The following is a 19,973-nucleotide window of genomic DNA, read 5'->3' as shown; positions in this document are numbered from 1 at the left end:
GGGCACTGCATAAGGGGTACTACTACTGTGGACATTAGGTGTATAAGGGGCAGTACTGTGGGCATTATGTGTATAAGGAGCACTACTTATGTGGGCACTGCATAAAGGGAACTACTACTGTGGGCACTGCATAAGGGGCAATACTACTGTGGGCACTGCATAAAGGGCACTACTACAGTGGGCACTGCATTAGGGGTACTACTAATGTGGGCACTGCATAAGGAGCTCTACTACTGTGAGCACTGCATAAAGGGCACTACTACTGTGGGCACTACATAAAGGGCACTACTACTGTGTGCACTGCAAGGGATGGCGCAAATGTATAATTTGCAGGGAGGCGCTGTACATCCTAGCACCGGCCCTGCCTATCAGGGTCTTTACTATATATAGATTATCCGTAATTATATTTTGTATTTTTTTACATTTTACATTTGTATTTTTTTTACACTGTATCTAATTCCAAAACTATGAAGATACAAGTTTTGCAAACATTGCAATAAGAACACCATACTTTGTTTTCCAGACAATTGCAAACCAATTAAATGATGCTGCAACACAGTTTCTATTATCACCCAGATAGCTCGTTAGTGTAATTGCCATGCCAGGCTACAATTGCCTGCTCATGTCTATTGGAAGGAATTGAGATTCTGGACACGGACACATTAAAGTGATTTGCATGATAATTCCTATAAGCGCTGGTCTGCCACTCATGGGCCGTTATTCACACGCACAGGGGAAAGAAGTCTGAACAACTTTTTGCGAATTATAATTTATTTCAGCGCTGTTTCCATTACAGACAAAAATATAATCAATGCACTATATTCTGTCGGCTAAGTATAACTACTGTGTGTGTAGTTTGGGAATAGCTGCTCAAGGTTTTTTTAAAAAAAAAACTAAAAAAGAAACATCACCAGCTATATAACAGTTAAGGGAATAAACACAAGTCCTCCCAGCAGAAGAGGATCAGTAGGAACTTCACCGCCCATCCAAACCCGTCCCAAATCCCCCCTCCTATCCCATTATGCACTTTCACTGATTATGATTTACTAGGAGTTCCAGATACTGCAAATGAACCGTGTCCCGGTCACAGCCTAAGTTGTTCAGCAATCTGTGAGTGTTACAAGCAGATCATCATCATCCCAAGCGGCTCCAGCCCTTCCTTCCAGGCACTTCCTTCCTTCCTCTCATCTACTGGGCTGTAGGGAGGGCTGGGAGCATATAAAGTTGGGCACAAACTTTGAGACATGACACAGACCTCTTCTTTGTGCGGACACATGAGGACTTCTGACTGGGATACTTGCACTTTCCTAATTACCAGCCACTCCTCTGTCTGACTTGTCTGACCGCCAGCACCGTGCTCTGTCTTGGCTGATCCAGGGACATGACGCTGCTGCTGCTCCACGTTATCTGCGGTGCGCTCCTCTCTGCGCACTTGGCGCATCTGGCACCATTGGATAAGCAGACATCGGAGTTTGTGTGCTTAGATCAGACCTGTTACTCTATATCCTGGATGAGTAAACGATTTGCCAAAGCAAGTAAGTCCTGCAGTGACATCCAGGGACACTTGGTGACAGTGAAAAACTCTGTACAAGCCGATGCAATCGCTTTACTTATGGCCAAAGTGGAGAATGCTGATGCTAGAGTGTGGATAGGGCTGGAGCAGCCTTTTAAAGACAGATGCACAGATACCCTGCAGCCGCTGAGGGGATTCACCTGGGTGACAGGGGGTAGTTACACGGATTACAGTAACTGGAAGACCGGAGAGCAGAAATGCGGTGCGTTCTGCGCCACTGTGCGCAAAGATGGGACCTGGGAGGAAACTGATTGTGAATACAAAGCTGATGGCTACTTGTGCGAGATAAGTTACTTCTCTTCTTGTAACGCACTTACTATACCTGCAGACTACAATGTCACCTATTATCACAAATCCTTTGGGGTTGCTCATAGTGGAGGTTTTGTTTTCCCTCCTGGAACTAATGCAGTCATATCCACGTTACAGGAACCTCTCTCCTGCCAAGATAAAGGAGAGAGTGTTGGGGTATGGAGCAGTAATGCCCCCGCAGCCTGGACTTGTCTGATTGAGAAAGGGGGCTGTGAACATGAATGTGTGGAAATAGCTGGCACCCCAGAGTGTCAGTGCCCCCCAGGATTACAGCTCAAAGCTGATAACAGAGCTTGTTCCACAACCTGTGACCCCAACCCCTGTAGCCAGCTCTGTATCCCACTTCCAGAGCCACCTGGATTCTTCTGTATGTGCTATGAGGGCTATCACCTTACAGACGATGGGTTAAAATGCGAAGATATTGATGACTGTGCAGTTAACCCCAATATCTGTGAGAGCCTTTGCACCAATACCAATGGTAGCTTTGTCTGCAGCTGCAAACCCGGTTTTGAGATGGTTGATGAGTGTGAGAACCCAAATGAGTGTCAGTCAGGGTGTCAGGACATCGATGAGTGCAAAAACCCAGCCACCCTCTGTGAGCATGACTGTGAGAATCACCCAGGTGGCTACAGGTGCGTCTGTGATGAAGGTTTTGTCATTGATGAGAAAAAGCCACATAAATGCAAACGGTTCTGCAACACATCATTCTGCGAGGCTGAGTGCGATGTCAATAACAGAGACAAGTGCCAGTGCCCAGATGGCTACATAGTAGATGAGAATGACTCAGGAGAACCCATTTGTACTGATGTGGATGAGTGCGATTCAGTGCCCTGTGACTGGTCCTGTGTCAATTTGTTTGGATCATACCAATGTACTTGCCCAGAGGGCTACACTGTCCAAAACACCAAATGCATCCCTCCTGAGGAAGGTTCAGGTGAGACAGAAGTACCTTCAGAAATTCCCCCATCTCCATCCACTCCTCCAGACATCCATAGTTTACAGCCAGCCATGCTGTTAGGGATCTGCATTGGAATTATTTCCATGTTGACTGTCCTGATAGCAATTCTGTGCCACATGTTGAGGAAACAGAGTATGGAGCAGCAGGCCTTGGACTATAAGTGTAAGAACAGTGAGAAGGACGTGGTCCTCCAGCAAGTAAAGACAGAACCACAAAGGACACTTTAATGTTTAAAAAGCAGGGTGTAATCCATTCTACAGAGGTTTAAGGCCAATAAACATAGTCTGGGACTGTTAACTGTCAAAGTGGGTACATTGGAGTCACTGGCTAACCACAGGACATCACAGAGGGGCAGTCTGTGGGTCCTCCAATACATGAACTGATTGACTGCGACTGAACTGTAGATATTGCAAAACAAAATTACAGGACTGGGTATACTTTTGTAGTTATAGATATCTGTGTAAATAAATAAAGTAAAATGCAGCTTACCAGCTGTGGGATATGGTACACTAGGTGACATAGTAATCTAATGAGAGAAGTAATTTTTACTCACTAACAAGCCCCCAAACAAAATGGGAATAATGTGGAAACCTGGAATTAAGACTAACAGGGCTACTTACTGGGAGGTCCAGGTAATAGGCACACAGTCTAAAGATGGATAGATATCACAGTAATGGATTTCTCCTACCTTAGTTTACATACAATAGCACTAAATATGGAATATTCTGTAAGATTTTGTGAAGTTTGGGTAGGTCTGTTACTAGGAAATAAGTAAATAATGCCATGCACTTTGTTTAGATTAAATTAATTAGGGTATTTACTGTACTTACATAACTGAAAGGTGTTACTCTGCACTAAGCCATAGCAACCGACACGCCATTAGTTATTAATGTAATTTATTCAAAATTGGTTTAGCTTTTGTCTAGTACAAATAAGATAATAAAATCCAGTGCCTGAGTAATTGTTATGGTTTTAGTGCAGGCTTGTACCCAATTCTAATGTAATGTTAGTAAATCAGCACAACAGTATACTGTGTGCGTATATACTGTGCGTATATATATATATATATATATATATATATATATATATAATGTTAGAAAGATAGTCCATCAGTTTGTAGTGACCTACCAGAATTTTTTTATTGCTGGGTTATGACTGCAGTGATATGAAGCAATTTAAAAGTCACCTACTATAGTACATGAGTTGTAGTTAAATAAAATAAGCACGCCAGGTGATCAGTCGCTGAATGCTGTCTACTCTGTTCTACATTTTACCCAGATACATTTTCTATACATATTGAAATGAATACTTGCTGGGATGCGCTGATACTTATGTGTGTAAAACCACTGTCAGGGACTCTCTGGTTATAATGCACTTACTACAGAATCGGTTGCCGGGATATGACAGTCGTGAAGCCGGCGGTCGGCATTTCGAACGTCGGCTTTCTGACTGCGCCGGAGGTCAGCATTTCGACCATCGGCTTCCAGACTGCATACCCTTACTACATGTGAACTATTATTTATTATGAAGACTTTGTACAGCTACAGTATGTACAGTATATGTGTGGATATGTAACATTATATTTGCTTTGGAAAATTGTGGATATTTCAACTCAATAAATAGTTTGTGATTTAATGTCATCTATCAAGAGCTTTTACTCGTGAAAAGCAAATCAGGTCTTTGTAACAAGCATATACATTATTACAGCATACTTTCATGGCCCATACACTGTAATGAACTAAACTGCAATTTGATCTAAATGGCTACTAAGGAACTTTTCTTTATCCCAGAAGTTAGACAACATAATTTGTATTACTTAGCAATACTGTAAAATGTACAATATATATGTTTTCACTCATATATAAGTGTGGGTTTAGCGCGTAAAGTGTGCACCTGTGCTTTGGTTTTAAGGGCCTATGTATCAAAGCTTAATGAGAGATAAAATTGTTAGAGAAAAAGTATTAACCAATCAGATCCTAACTGTTATTTTTCAAACACAGCCTATAAAATGTAAGTTAGAAGCTGATTGGTTGGTGATTTATATCTCACAGTTGTATCTCTCATCAAGCTTTGATACCTAGGCCCCTTAGTACATTAGGGGGGTTATGTATCAAAGCTTGATGAGAGATAAAATTGTGAGATATAAATCACAAACCAATCAGCTTCTAACTTACATTTTATAGGTTGTGTTTGAAAAATGACAGAGTGCATACACACCTGTATGATACTGGCCCGATTTGGCCGATTTAGCCAAATTGGAATGACAAATCGGGTATATTGTGCAGTGTGTATGCCCAATTTGCGCGTACCCGCGGTCGCATGTGATATCGTGCGATTGGCTGTGCTGCACAGTCAATCATAAGATATCGCATGTGAGCCTGTACAAGTGAATGAAGGACGGAACAGTGATTGTTCCGTCTTTCATTAAATCTTTCAAGTGTGTACCAGCAATCATGCGATGTCCAGGGTGAAGGCAAATCGCCCTGAACATCGGCACGATTGCCGGTCGTTTAGGTGTGTACCCTGCCTAAGGATTTGATTGGTTAATACTTTTTCTCTCATAATTTTATCTCTCATCAAGCTTTGATACAGAATGGGATTGTTTTCACAGCGGCTGGCCGAAGGAAGGAAATCTCAACAGCAGAGGAAAGTATAGCTAACCCTCCCTAACCCTCCTTTAGGGGTGCCAAACCCTAACCTCTCCCCCTAGTGCCTAACCCTAACTTCCCCCGTTAGTGCCTACACCTAACCCCCCCTCCCCGCACCCTAAACCTAACCCTCCCGGGGGGGTGCCTACCCCTAACCTCCCCCCGGGTGTGCCTGACCCCTAAACCCCCCTTCCCCTAGCCTAACTCTAACCCTCCCCAGTGGGTGCCTTACCCTAAGTACCCCCGGGGTGCCCTAAACCTAACCCTCCCCCCCTGCGACTAAGAGGACAGGCGGCCGTACTTACGTCGTTTGGTCCCGCGTCATTCTACATTCCGGCGTTGGGATTCTGTTTATCTCTCTCTCTCTCTCTCTCTCTCTCTCTCTCTCTCTCTCTATCTCTATCTATCTATCTATCTACACACACAAATTACACACACACTACAAACAAAGGGGCATATTTATCAATTATCGGATTTTAGACCCGTTGATTTTAATTAGTTATCGCCGCTGTTTTTGGCAATAAGAAATTATATACCATCCAAAATGTTTTTAAAGGTACACGCAGGAACAGGGGTTACAAAATGAGCCTGTCCCTGAGATGTGTTCGAAGTGAAGTGACTGAATCAGTGGTGTCTTCATTCCTCTATTGAAACTCCTGTGCATGCGCGGTCTACTTACCACGTGTATGTGGCAGCCATTGCCAGGGAGGGTTTGCAGCCCTCATAGAAACCTAAGGACACTGTGGCTGCGGTGGGAAATAGAGGGATGGTGGCAGATAAGGAGATATCTGCTGCGGGTTTCTCCATGGTACATTCGGGTGATAATGTTTCCAGGTATCTCCTGAAAACAGGTGAATATCCTGGAAATCTTATTTGATGAATAGGCCCCATAGACATGTACTGCAGTCAACAACACAAGTTTGACTGAACATGAGTCAGCTGCCAGAACTAGCAGCTGTGGAAGACAAGGAGGTTCCTGGCATTAGTAATGACTGGCAGCTCTCTGATGAAAAGTTTTACAGCTAGAAAACGGTAGCTGGTTGCCTGGATGATAAGCTCTTGTACAATTCACAGTGAGAAAGTCTCATGTCTCATCTCCTCTTATCTGTGGAAACGTACTGTGTAATAGTAGTTCCTGAGGCAAACATAAGATGACTAGCCTGTTTAACAAAGCCTGAATGCACGTTAGGCAAACTAACACTGCAGACTTCCGTCAATGGGGACCATTTGTTCAATGGTGAGTGCGGTATTGACCATGTTCTTCTATGGAGACTGCGGTCCTGTTAGCTAATGCCATAGCAGCCTACGGTCTACAACACAGGTTCTCAAACTCGGTCCTCAGAACCCCAAACAGTGCATGTTTTCCAGGTCTCCTCATAAAATCACAAGTGACATAATTATCTCCATCTGTGGATCTTTTAAAATGTGTCAGTGAGTAATGACTACATCTGTGCTCCAGCCGGGTGACCTGCAAAACGTGAACTGTGTGGGGTCCTGAGGACCGAGTTTGAGAACCACTGATCTACAATATCGCTGGAGAGGGGTCTTCGGTGCACTCTCCAGGTTTTGCAGGCATCTGGGAAGTGAAGTCTTGCAATGACAAAATGCCTCTTTTCAGAAGCTCTTTTCAGAATTGCTAAATAGCTCACCGTTAATAAATCATTATATCTCTCATAATTTACAATTTGTAATAAATTTCACTCAATTACCTAATTTTTCTGGCAGTTTTTCCAGCGGTTTTGTAAACTAAATACAACATTGGTAGATGTATATATTACCAAGAGAGCACAATTCTATAACAAGTAACAATTTTAATTCATATTAAAAGAATATATATTAAAACATATAGAAAAAAACACACATTCATGGACTCCTTGCATTTTGCAGTTGTCACCAGTAATATGGTAATAGCCGTAACACAATGTCCTTTGTATCACTTCACATAGTTAATGGTCAAACTTGTATCCAAAAAATAGCAGACTGGCAGTTACATTATGCTCAGGCTCCCCTTTGTTTTATAACTTATATTATGTGGTCTTTTGCTCATAAAGGAACTTTGTGTGGTTAACTGTCACTCGCACACTACCCCAGCTGTGGTGTGGTGTTAGTAGCCAGCCAGCAAATGTGTATAAGCCTTAGGTCCTGATTCAGAGGCGCTCGCTATTTGCGAGCACTAGCTCTGAATCAGGGCAGATGTTTTATTAAAAAAATCCGCCTCCAGGCCGCTCGCATAGCTGTGGGTGACCACCCACAGCTTGTGCGGGCGGCCTGGCGATGGTTGAGATTATCGCGACCATCAGGCTTGCGACGAGACCCTTGTGGTAGAGTCTCATCCACCAAAAGCCCCAGTGAACTTCCTGCTCTAATAGAGCAGGAAGTTCACTACTGACATCACGAGTGATGTCAGTAGGGCCGCCCACTTGTGCATTTGTGCAGCCACCCCCCAACCCGCCTACAAAACGGGGCGAGCTGTCGATCAACATCGACAGCCGCTGATTTGCCGATCATGATCAAAATCTGATCGTGATTTGCACATCGGTCAAATTTAACATGGAGAATTTCACAGATTCTCCGATGGATCACAAAACATCGATGACTGGTGGATCGGCGTTTCCGATCCCATCACAGGATCTGGCGGTAGATGTATGGGGCTCTAGCTTTATGGTCCTGAAATAGGGGATACTTAAATCTGGAGACCATTAATGTAATCATACCTTGCATGACATCTTAAATAGATAATGAAATAACGACTTCAACACCCTGTTCTAACAGTTCAATTATAATCCTTTCATTGTGATATTTTAGAACTTTGAGAGTCAATGAGTTTTATAAATACAATAAAATGCAACAATCATATATTGTATTCTACATATAAATTAGACCAAAGGTTTGACTGGGTCACCCTTACCCACACCCTGTACACGCTAAGGACACACAATATTTATTCAATATGCCATTCTAGGATGAATTGCAGGAGCAGAGCTCATTGTGTATAATAATAATAAAAAAAATACAGTACAACGTTTATCAAGTTGGTCCAGTGCAGATCGGGGCCAGCTATATAACTATATGTACTGCTCCTGTTCCTGGAGGGTCCCTGTTACTAATAGGAAAGAATGACATGCAGGCAACAAGAAAACTGCTGTGCTGCCTATTAGGGGCCCATTTATCAATAACTGCATACTCAATGCAATCTGGACACTATATTAGTGCCCATGATTGCATCGCAGTATAGCGCCAGGATGTATCAAACTGCACCCTGCATCATCTTTACTCCCCTCTTGGGACTCTTGCACAGGGCCGTAGAGAGCAAATCCAGGCCCCTGTACTGTAGGGGGTGTAGCCTAATCGTATGCTGTGATGCCATGCTACCTACAAAAAAGTATTAAAAACAATAATTGTGGCGGTACGGCGTGCCACCAGGGGGGCACCGTGCTCCCTTCAGCCAGGGGCAGCAGATACAGGGGGGGATGCGAACAGTGCGATCACTCCCCCCCTCCCCAAACACATTAATTGCAGACAGAGGAGACTCCGTGGACCCACAACAGCCCAGCATAGAGAGGCGTGTGCTGGGCTAGGATGAGAGAGGCTGCCTGCTGCAATGTCGTCAGGTAAGGGGGGGGGGGCAGAATCCTCGCCCGGTAATTTAAGTGAAGTTAAGTCCATAGGTTGCAGCAGCACAACGCCATCTTCAGGTGGGGTAAATCTGACAGCATTGCATCCTTCATTGAAACCTATGGGGGTTGCAGGCGCTGTCGGAAAATGGAGGTGCCTCAGCAGACACTGTATCCGATATTTCTGCTGTGATCCCTCCGTCATACATAGGGGTGATACAAAATATTTACATATATCCCCCGAAAACTGAGGTTTACTTTTCAGGGAGTATGCTGCAAATGTTTAATAATAAACAGGCCCCTTAGTCTGTGTGCCATATCTCTGGATTTTGAAGCAGGGATCATGCAAGTTATTTTGGTGGGATAGCTAAAGGTTAATGGCCTCATTTAGGGGTTAATAAATTAGCTGCGATTCAGCTCATCCCACAATCTAGTGCGCCTATATGCAGCAGTAACCCCGAACTCGCAGATTTTTATTTGCAGACCAAGAGGGCTGTGTTCAAAAATCCACAAGTCCAGGGGGAGATGAAGCAAGTTGGTGTGCCATTGCTGGTGTTTACACACAGTTGCAACTATACATTGCCCCCCTCGTGTATAATTAAATTGACCCCCTAGAGTTGGAAGCAGGGTCGTTTTATAAGTGTAAATACTTTTTGTTTTATTCTCTGTATGAAAAATGTGCACCATTGTGCAATGTTGACTTGCACTTCTGTACACTCAGGGGCAGATGTACTAAGCTTTGGTGAGTGATAAAGTGAAGAAAGATACAGTGCCAACCAATCAGCTCCTAGCTGTCTTTGTTTAAACACAGGCAGTAAAATGACAGTCAGGAGTTGATTGGTTGGTACTTTATCTCTCCACTTCATCTCTCTCCAAGATTTAGTACATTTCTCCCTCAGTGAGATAAATTGGGGGAGTTTGCACGCATAGGCTGAATAAATAGAAATTACGTTCATATAGTTGCTTTCTACTACTGGACAGGCGTCTGCCATTAAATATATTTGTTGTAGGTTCTCTAATCCTGGAGCAAACAATCTATTTTGATGATAACGATGATCATAGCACGGACCTTGGAAGTGTGTACAAAAAGCTTTAACTAAATCAGTTAAAAAAAACACCACTAAAACAAAAGTGAACTTAGCACCAGTGCTCACAGCCTCGGCCGGCTGCGGAAATTGCCCGAGGACTACAGCTTGGGGTGTCCTCCTGTAATAGCCTGTAACCAGCAATGGGGCCTCTTTCAACATCCCTGCTGGTTGGTGTTTGGGTATAAAAAAACATTAACTGTAAGAAATCAGCATATTTAAATGAGGCACTACTTGTCCCATCATGCCCTGGCTGCCAAACACTGCTGGAGTATGCTGCCACTTGTAAACCTAGCGTGCCAATGGCTGCCAAAGCAGGCATGTGCTTGTAATGCATTCTGTTTTGCAGTCTAGTTACCCCCAGACTGTGGTTTCTCATACAGTCTGACCAGCCCAGCCAGTCATAGCTTAGTGCTGGTAGTGGGAACCCGGTTTACTTTTCTTTTAAATGATCTCTTTAAGCCATTTTTCTTACAGCAAAACATTATTGGTGATCAACAAGATGATGAGGATAAATGGTGCCCCACAAGTGCAGAACGGATCTCCTAGGTCTCCCCGGACCACCTGGAAGTGATGCGGCGGTCTGTGACCACCAACATCACTCGTGTCCCAGAATGCAATGCGAACGGCGCTTTGGGGCGCATGCTCCGATAACAAAAGTGCCAGGAGGGGAAGATAGTTCCCCTCCATACACCAGTAAGCCAATCTCTGCGTGTGCAGGGATCAGCTGCAGCAGGCCTGTCCCACGCTCCACGGCGCTCTGCAAATGTGAGGGCAGGGCCGGCTCCAGGGTTCTGAGCACCCTGTGCCGGACCCTGAGAGAGCGCCCTAAAATCGTGCGCAAATTTGGGGGCGTAGCCTAATTACCATAGGCCACACCCCTTGTGTGATGTTATTTGGAGGCATGCCCGCATGGCACGCCTTCAAATAACGTCAGGCTGGGGGTAAAGCCCAGCACTCCGTCACTGGCTGGGCTTCCCCCAGCCCTCTCCTGTCAGTGAATGGTTGCCACGCACATGCTCGCGGCATCAATTCACTCTCCGGGGGTCCGGCACCGCCGCACAGCTGCTGCGGTGGGTGTCCCCAGCCTCCCAATTTGACCACCTGCGGGCCACTTCGGCCCGCGGGTGGAACAGCGGGACAGTATTGTCCCGCTGAAATCGGGATGCTGGGGAGGGGTGCCGCCCCTCTACGGGTGGGGCCCTTGTGCAACCGCACTGGTTGAACACCCCATGAGCCACTCCCGTCACACTTGGGGCATGCCCAGCGCTCCAGGAGCTGCTGGGCATGTCCCCATTCTCTTTCCTCCCAGTGAATAGACACCCTGCGCATGTGCGCAGTATCTATTCAGTGGGTGAGAGGGGGCTTCCCAACCTCCCCCCCCCCACCACAAGGGAGCTCTGTCTCACAAGACAAGGATGGTCTCATCTTGCGATGTGAAGAGATCCTCCGCGGGCCACACTGCATGCTATGACAGGTGTCACTATACTGCCTGTCATGCAAGTGTGTCACTACTTGCATTGACAGGCCTAGACCAAGTAGAGGTGGGGGGTGAAATGTCTAAAAAAAAAAAAATCTATACTATTTTTTGTGTGTACTAAATAAAAATAAACCTTACCTATATTGTGGTTTGTCTGCAACGGGGAAACCTCTTGATCCTTCATGGGCAGGCAGTGTCGGTATTCACTATTCATGCAGGAGATCACATGGTCTGGAAGCCGCCTGATTGCCTAGGAATAAAGCCAACGTCATCATCATGCAATAGAGGTTCAACCAGATAATACATATTAACAGAAGTTTTGGAGCAGGGCAAATGTGAGTTTCTCTGATCTAACAATTTTATATTAGTAAAATATATTTGCTAATTGGGTACCATTTGTATATATGATTTCTAGAATTGGTGCTTTACTGAAAATTAATGTCCCCCTGCCTTTTTTTCTATTCCTACCAGAGATCCGGGATGCAGTCATAATACAGACCGTGGGGATTCTGGTGGGCAGAGTGCCGGCGCCGGAATCCTGACACTTGTTACAGTCTAGCTGCCAGCATTCCGAAGGTAAGTAGTGTGGTTAGGGGGAGGGTTAGGGGTTGGTTTAGGCACTATGGGGAGGGTTAGCCACTGAGGAGGGAGGGTTAGGTTTAGGGTGTGGAGAGGGGGAGGTTAGGTTTAGGCGCTAGGGGGGGAGGTAAGGTTTAGGCACCAGGAATGGAGGGTTAGGGGTAGGGGTTAGGATACCGACCGACAGGTGTCGGTATCCTAACCCTACTGGCATCAGGATTTTGACCCCCAGGATCCAGAGCACCAGCATCATGTACCCAACCCAGTGGTCCAAATGATAAGGGGGGGGTTTGATAAAGTGGTGGCTGCATTGTTCACAGGGAGGAAGGACACCGGGCTGGTTGGGGGGGGACAGGGGGAGGGAGACAGTGATATATGAGAGGGACACTGCTGAGCTAGATGAAGGCACTGTAAGATGGGGGTGCACTGGGCTGGATGGTAAGGGAGGGCAGTCAGATTGGGGGTTTGAAGGGGGAACACTGGGCTCAATGGGGTGGGCACTGTTACTGGGCTGGCTGTGGGTTTTTAAGAGGTGGGGCAGTGAGAAGGGGGCTGGTTGTGGAGGGAAGGGGGAGACACTGGGATTGGGGAGGGGGTCAGTAGGATGGGGGTTTGAGGGACACTGGGCTGAAGAAGGGTGGAGACCTACCTGGGGTTGTTGATGTTCCTTACCCAGCATGCCTGGCCCCCGCACACTGGAACAGCGTCCATAGCCACCCACAGCAGCCTCCAGAGCAGCAGCACGTCAGCTTCGGCTGGGATCTGGGAAGCTGGAGTTGAAGTCCAGAAGCCGGGTCGACAGTGGAGTGGAGTGGCGGTGAGGCGTGGCACGGCACAATGCGGCGCGATGCGGCGTGGCCTGGTGGGGTGGGACTGCTGGGCTGTCAGTTTCAGGCAGCCGTCTGAACAGAGGCTGCTGAACTAATCAGTCTGGCCGGGACCCAGTCTTAAAAAAAAAAAAAAAACAGGAAAATATTGATTTTAGTGGCCCCAACATGGTCCAGCCCACTGGGGAAAGTCCCGGTGAGGTCTATCTACCCCTGGTGCAGAGCCCCTGTGATTTCTATTTAAACAATGTGGTCACATACCATGTTGCACCCCAAAGCTAGGAATGGTGAGTGCCGTGGATCAGTGCTTTTTGTTTATTTGATTCATTTTTTTAATTAATCATTTTGTGATAACATTCTCTCATGCACCCCTTTTAAGCTGTTTAATCTAGCTTGTGTCAGCTGTTTTCCTAGGTGCTTTACAACAAGTGTGCTTGGTGACTGTCTCACCTTTACAAGCAAAGTTGCTGTGAGCTTTAAACCAGATAGCATCACTAATGTGATAAATATTTCCATGTTATAATTCTGAGCAATAGAGTAGTGACTTACAGTAAAGTGGGGTCCCTTGACGGGGGCTGCAAGCTCAAATGCATTGATCAATTCATGAACCAAAACCCTGCCGTTTATAATTATTGTTAGCTATTATGATGAGTGCAGAGCCCTTGTGATATATATATATATATATATATATATATATATATATATATATATATATTAGGGGTGTGCACCGGCCACTTTTCGTGTTTTGTGTTTTGGTTTTGGATCTGGATCTTTCTTCGTGTTTTGGATCTGGATTGGTTTTGCCAAAACCACCCTTCCGTGTTTTGGGTTCTGGGTTTTGTGTTTTGGATCTGTATTTTTTTTTAAAAAAGCATAAAAACAGCTAAAATCACAGAATTTGTTGGTTTCTCTGCTCCTATGCTATTATTAACCTCAATAACCATAATTTCCACTCATTTCCAGTCTATTCTGAACACCTCACACCTCACAATAGTGTTTTTATGTCCAAAAGGTTGCACCGAGGTAGCTGGATGACTATGCTAAGCGACACGAGTGGGCGGCACAAACACGTGACCCATCTAGGAGTGACACTGCAGTGGCAGACAGGATGGCAGTTAGAAAAACTAGGCCCCAAACTGTACATAATGCAAAGAAAAAAAAGAAGTGCAAGATGGAATTGTCCTTGGGCCCTCCCACCCACCCTTATGTTGTATAAACAGGACATGCACACTTTAACAAATCAATCATTTCAGCGCCAGGGTCTGCCACACAACTGTGGCTGAAATGATTGGTTCGTTTGGGCCCCCACAAAACAAGCTGGCAATTAATGTGTCCCTGCACAAACTGGCTCTACGGAGGCAAGATGTCATCCTCATCCTCCTCATCCACCGATTCCTCACCCTCTTCAGTGTGTACATCCTCATCCTCACAAAGTATTAACTCGTCCCCACTTGAATCCACCACCACAGGTCCCTCTGTACCTTCTGGAGGCTGGTCTCCCTGGAAGAGCTGATAATTCATTTTGATGAACATCATCTTCTCCACATTCTGTGGAAGCAACCTCCTACGCCTTTCGCTGACAAGGTTCCCGGCTGCACTAAACACTCTTTCGGAGTACACACTGGAGGGGGGGCAACTCAGGTAAAATAGAGCCAGCTTGTACAGGGGCCTCCAAATTGCCTCTTTTTCCTGCCAGTACAGGTATGGACTGTCTGACATGCCTACTTGGATGCTGTCACCGATGTAATCCTCCACCATTCTGTCAATGGTGACAGTATCATATGCAGTGACAGTAGACATGTCAGAAATTGTTGCCAGGTCCTTCAGTCCGGACCAGATGTCCAAACTTGGTCCTGCCTGCCCTGCATCACCGCCAGCGGGTTGCTTAGGATACCTAAGTTTTTTCCTGGCAGCCCCAGTTGCGGGAGAAAATGAAGAAGGAGCCGTTGACGTGTCACGTTCCGCTTCAGCTGACAGTGTGTTCACCAGCAGGTCTTTGCACCTCTGCAGGCTTGTGTTGGCCGGAAAGAGAGACACCACATAGGCTTTAAACCTAGGATCAAGCACGGTGGCCAAAATGTAGTGGTCTGATTTCAACAGATTGACCACCCTGGAATCCTGGCAAAGCGAATGAAGGGCTTCATCCACAAGTCCCACATGCCGAGCGGAATCGCTCCGTCTTAGCTCCTCCTTCACTTTCTCCAGCTGCTTCTGCAAAAGCCTGATGAGGGGAATGACCTGACTCAAGCTGGCTGTGTCTGAACTCACTTCACGTGTGGCAAGTTCGAAGGGCTGGAGAACCTTGCACAACACGGAAATCATTCTCCACTGCGCTTGAGTCAGGTGCATACCCCCTCCTTTGCCTATGTCATAGGTGGATGTATAGGCTTGTATGGCCTTTTGCTGCTCCTCCATCCTCTGAAGCATATAGAGGGTTGAGTTCCACTGCGTCACAACCTCTTGCTTCAGGTGATGGCGGGGCAGGTTCAAGAGTGTTTGCTGGCGCTCCAGTCTTCGGCACGCAGTCGCTGAATGGCGAAAGTGGCCAGAAATTTTTCGGGCCACCCAAAGCGTCTCCTGCACGCCCCTGTCGCTTTTCAGAAAATTCTGCACCACCAAGTTTATTGTGTGAGCAAAACATGGGACGTGCTGGAATTTGCCCAGATGTAATGCCCGCACAATATTGGTGGCGTTGTCAGATATCACAAATCCCCAGGAGAGTCTAAGTGGGGTAAGCCACTGGGCGATGATTTCCCTCAGTTTCTCTAAGAGATTGTCGGCGGTGTGCCTCTTACTGAAACCGGTGATACACAGCGTAGCCTGCCTTGTAACGAGCTGGCGTTTCTGAGATGCTGCTACTGGTGACGCTGCTGCTGTTGCTGCGTAAGGTGATACATCTACCCAGTGGGCTGTCACAGTCATATAGTCCTTAGTCTGCCCTGTTCCACTTGTCCACATGTCCGTGGTTAAGTGGACATTGTGTACAACGGCATTTTTCAGGACACTGAGGACACTTTTTCTGACGTTTCTGTACAGTCTCGGTATCGCCTGCCTAGTGAAGTGGAATCTAGACGGGATTTGGAACCGGGGACACACTACCTCCATCAATTGTCTAAATCCCACTGCACTAATGGCGGATACCGGACGCACGTCTAACACCAACATAGCAGTCAAGGCCTCAGTTATACGTTTTGCTTCAGGATGACTGCTGTCGTACTTCATCCTCCTCGCTAAGGACTGTTGGAGGGTCAATTGTTTAGTAAAAGTAGTGGTGTTCCTACTTCCTCTCTGGGATGATGAACGACTCCCAGCAGCAGCAACAGCAGCAGCGGCAGCAGTAGGCATTGCAATGCAGGATCCTCCAGAGGAATCCCGGATAGGAGAGTCAGTCATGCCAGTGACATGGCCTGCAGGACTACTTCCGATCCTGACTAAGGAGGAAATTGACGAGGAGGGAGTTGACGGTGTGGTTTGCAGGCGCTTGGATACAACAGGACAACGGGATTTAGGTGTCCCTGGACTGCTTACGGTCTTAGCCAAAGTTTCTGAACTTGACAGTAACTTTTTATGAACGCGCTGCAGGTGCCGTATAAGGGAGGATGTTCCTAGGTGGTTGACGTCCCTACCCCTACTTATTTCACCTTTACATATGGTACATATGGCAAGACAGTTGTTGTCCGGATTTGGATAGAAATATTGCCAGACCAAAGAGGTGGAATGTTTGGTCTTCTGCCCAGGCATGACCGTGATGGGCTTTTTCATCCCACGGACAACAACTGTCTCCCCCGGAGCCTGATTTAAACAAACCACATCACCATCAGAATCCTCCTCGCCACCTTCCTCCTCAGCGCCAGCTACACCAGTATCCTCATCCTGTTGTACTTCAACAGTGACATCTTCAATTTGCATATCAGCAAGTGGACTGTGGGTGCTCCTTTCAGCACTTGCAGGGGGCGTGCAAATGGTGGAAAGAGCCACCTCTTCCCGTCCAGTGCTGGGAAGGTCAGGCATCGCAACCACCACCACACTTGGACTCTCCTTGGGGATTTGTGATATCTTCTTAGAAAGCACAGTTCTTCGCTGTGCTTTTGCCAGCTTAACTCTTTTGATTTTTTTAGTGGGAGGAGGGCTTCCATCGTCATGTGAAGCTGAACCACTACTCATGAACATACTAGGGATCGACCTTAGCCGTTCCTTGCCACTCCGTGTCGTAAATGGCATATTGGCAAGTTTACGTTTCTCTTCAGCTGATTTAAATGTCTTTTTCAAGGTCATTTTCCTGAACTTTGCCATTTGGGATTGTATGTGCCCTCTACTATGACATTGGGCATCGGCCTTGGCAGACGACGTTGATGGCATGTTATCGTCTATGTCATGACTAGTGGCAGCAGCTTCAGCACTAGGAGGAAGTGGTTCTTGATCTTTCTCTATTTTATTTTTATCGGAGAAAGTTTGGTCCTCCATTTATGTTATATCGATTTGATATATACGTGCGGCTAAACACAGAAAATAATTTTTTTTTGGGTTTGGACTGGAGTGTACTTTCGGGGGTTACAGCACCCTTTAACGGTCAAGCCAGCCGGCCCTTTACTTATGACACAGGCGCACGCTTGGCACTACTTTGTTGATGCACGTGCGGCTACTGCGCACACAATTCACAAACACAGAAAATTATTTTTTTTTTGGTTTGGACTGGAGTGTACTTTGGGGGTTACAGCACCCTTTAACGGTCAAGCCAGCCGGCCCTTTACTTATGACACAGGTGCACTCTTGGCACTACTTTGTTGATGCACGTGCGGCTACTGCGCACACAATTCACAAACACAGAAAATATTTTTTTTTTGGTTTGGACTGGAGTGTACTTTCGGGGGTTACAGCACCCTTTAACGGTCAAGCCAGCCGGCCCATTACTTATGACACAGGCGCACGCTTGGCACTACTTTGTTGATGCACGTGCGGCTACTGCGCACACAATTCACAAACACAGAAAATAATTTTTTTTTTGGTTTGGACTGGAGTGTACTTTCGGGGGTTACAGCACCCTTAACGGTCAAGCCAGCCGGCCCTTTACTTATGACACAGGCGCACGCTTGGCACTACTTTGTTGATGCACGTGCGGCTACTGCGCACACAATTCACAAACACAGAAAATAATTTTTTTTTTGGTTTGGACTGGAGTGTACTTTGGGGGTTACAGCACCCTTTAACGGTCAAGCCAGCCGGCCCTTTACTTATGACACAGGCGCACGCTTGGCACTACTTTGTTGATGCACGTGCGGCTACTGCGCACACAATTCACAAACACAGAAAATAATTTTTTTTTGGTTTGGACTGGAGTGTACTTTCGGGGGTTACAGCACCCTTTAACGGTCAAGCCAGCCGGCCCTTTACTTATGACACAGGCGCACGCTTGGCACTACTTTGTTGATGCATGTGCGGCTACTGCGCACACAATTCACAAACACAGAAAATAATTTTTTTTTTGGTTTGGACTGGAGTGTACTTTGGGGGTTACAGCACCCTTTAACGGTCAAGCCAGCCGGCCCTTTACTTATGACACAGGCGCACTCTTGGCACTACTTTGTTGGTGCACGTGCGGCTACTGCGCACACAATTCACAAACACAGAAAATAATTTTTTTTTTGGTTTGGACTGGAGTGTACTTTCGGGGGTTACAGCACCCTTAACGGTCAAGCCAGCCGGCCCTTTACTTATGACACAGGCGCACGCTTGGCACTACTTTGTTGATGCACGTGCGGCTACTGCGCACACAATTCACAAACACAGAAAATAATTTTTTTTTTGGTTTGGACTGGAGTGTACTTTCGGGGGTTACAGCACCCTTAACGGTCAAGCCAGCCGGCCCTTTACTTATGACACAGGCGCACGCTTGGCACTACTTTGTTGATGCACGTGCGGCTACTGCGCACACAATTCACAAACACAGAAAATAATTTTTTTTTTGGTTTGGACTGGAGTGTACTTTTGGGGGTTACAGCACCCTTAACGGTCAAGCCAGCCGGCCCTTTACTTATGACACAGGCGCACGCTTGGCACTACTTTGTTGATGCACGTGCGGCTACTGCGCACACAATTCACAAACACAGAAAATAATTTTTTTTGGGTTTGGACTGGAGTGTACTTTCGGGGGTTACAGCACCCTTAACGGTCAAGCCAGCTGGCCCTTTACTTATGACACAGGCGCACGCTTGGCACTACTTTGTTGATGCACGTGCGGCTACTGCGCACACAATTCACAAACACAGAAAATAATTTTTTTTTGGTTTGGACTGGAGTGTACTTTCGGGGGTTACAGCACCCTTTAACGGTCAAGCCAGCCGGCCCTTTACTTATGACACAGGCGCACGCTTGGCACTACTTTGTTGATGCACTTGCGGCTACTGCGCACACAATTCACAAACACAGAAAATAATTTTTTTTTTGGTTTGGACTGGAGTGTACTTTGGGGGTTACAGCACCCTTTAACGGTCAAGCCAGCCGGCCCTTTACTTATGACACAGGCGCACTCTTGGCACTACTTTGTTGATGCACGTGCGGCTACTGCGCACACAATTCACAAACACAGAAAATAATTTTTTTTTGGTTTGGACTGGAGTGTACTTTCGGGGGTTACAGCACCCTTTAACGGTCAAGCCAGCCGGCCCTTTACTTATGACACAGGCGCACGCTTGGCACTACTTTGTTGATGCACGTGCGGCTACTGCGCACACAATTCACAAACACAGAAAATAATTTTTTTTTTGGTTTGGACTGGAGTGTACTTTGGGGGTTACAGCACCCTTTAACGGTCAAGCCAGCCGGCCCTTTACTTATGACACAGGCTCACTCTTGGCACTACTTTGTTGATGCACGTGCGGCTACTGCGCACACAATTCACAA

At 46.3% G+C, this 19,973-nt stretch overlaps 1 protein-coding gene across 1 annotated transcript; it reads left to right on the top strand.

Moving 5' to 3' along the window:
- Positions 1–971: 971 nt before the first annotated feature.
- Positions 972–4,475, top strand: LOC148517894 (thrombomodulin-like). Its single transcript, XM_088478027.1, has one exon. It carries the CDS (start codon positions 1,382–1,384, stop codon positions 3,065–3,067), a length of 1,686 nt encoding a protein of 561 aa, XP_088334153.1. The 5' UTR covers positions 972–1,381; the 3' UTR covers positions 3,068–4,475.
- The last annotated feature ends 15,498 nt before the right edge of the window (positions 4,476–19,973 follow it).

The sequence above is a fragment of the Taudactylus pleione genome, unplaced genomic scaffold (genome assembly GCF_031769625.1).
Source record: "Taudactylus pleione unplaced genomic scaffold, aTauple2 ptg000206l, whole genome shotgun sequence".
Classification (NCBI taxonomy): domain Eukaryota; kingdom Metazoa; phylum Chordata; class Amphibia; order Anura; family Myobatrachidae; genus Taudactylus; species Taudactylus pleione.
This window is presented reverse-complemented; position numbering and strand designations above follow the sequence as displayed.

Excerpts from the sequence above, each read along its gene's own strand:
- LOC148517894 (XM_088478027.1), top strand. The coding sequence starts at position 1,382 with ATGACGCTGCTGCTGCTCCACGTTATCTGCGGTGCGCTCCTCTCTGCG.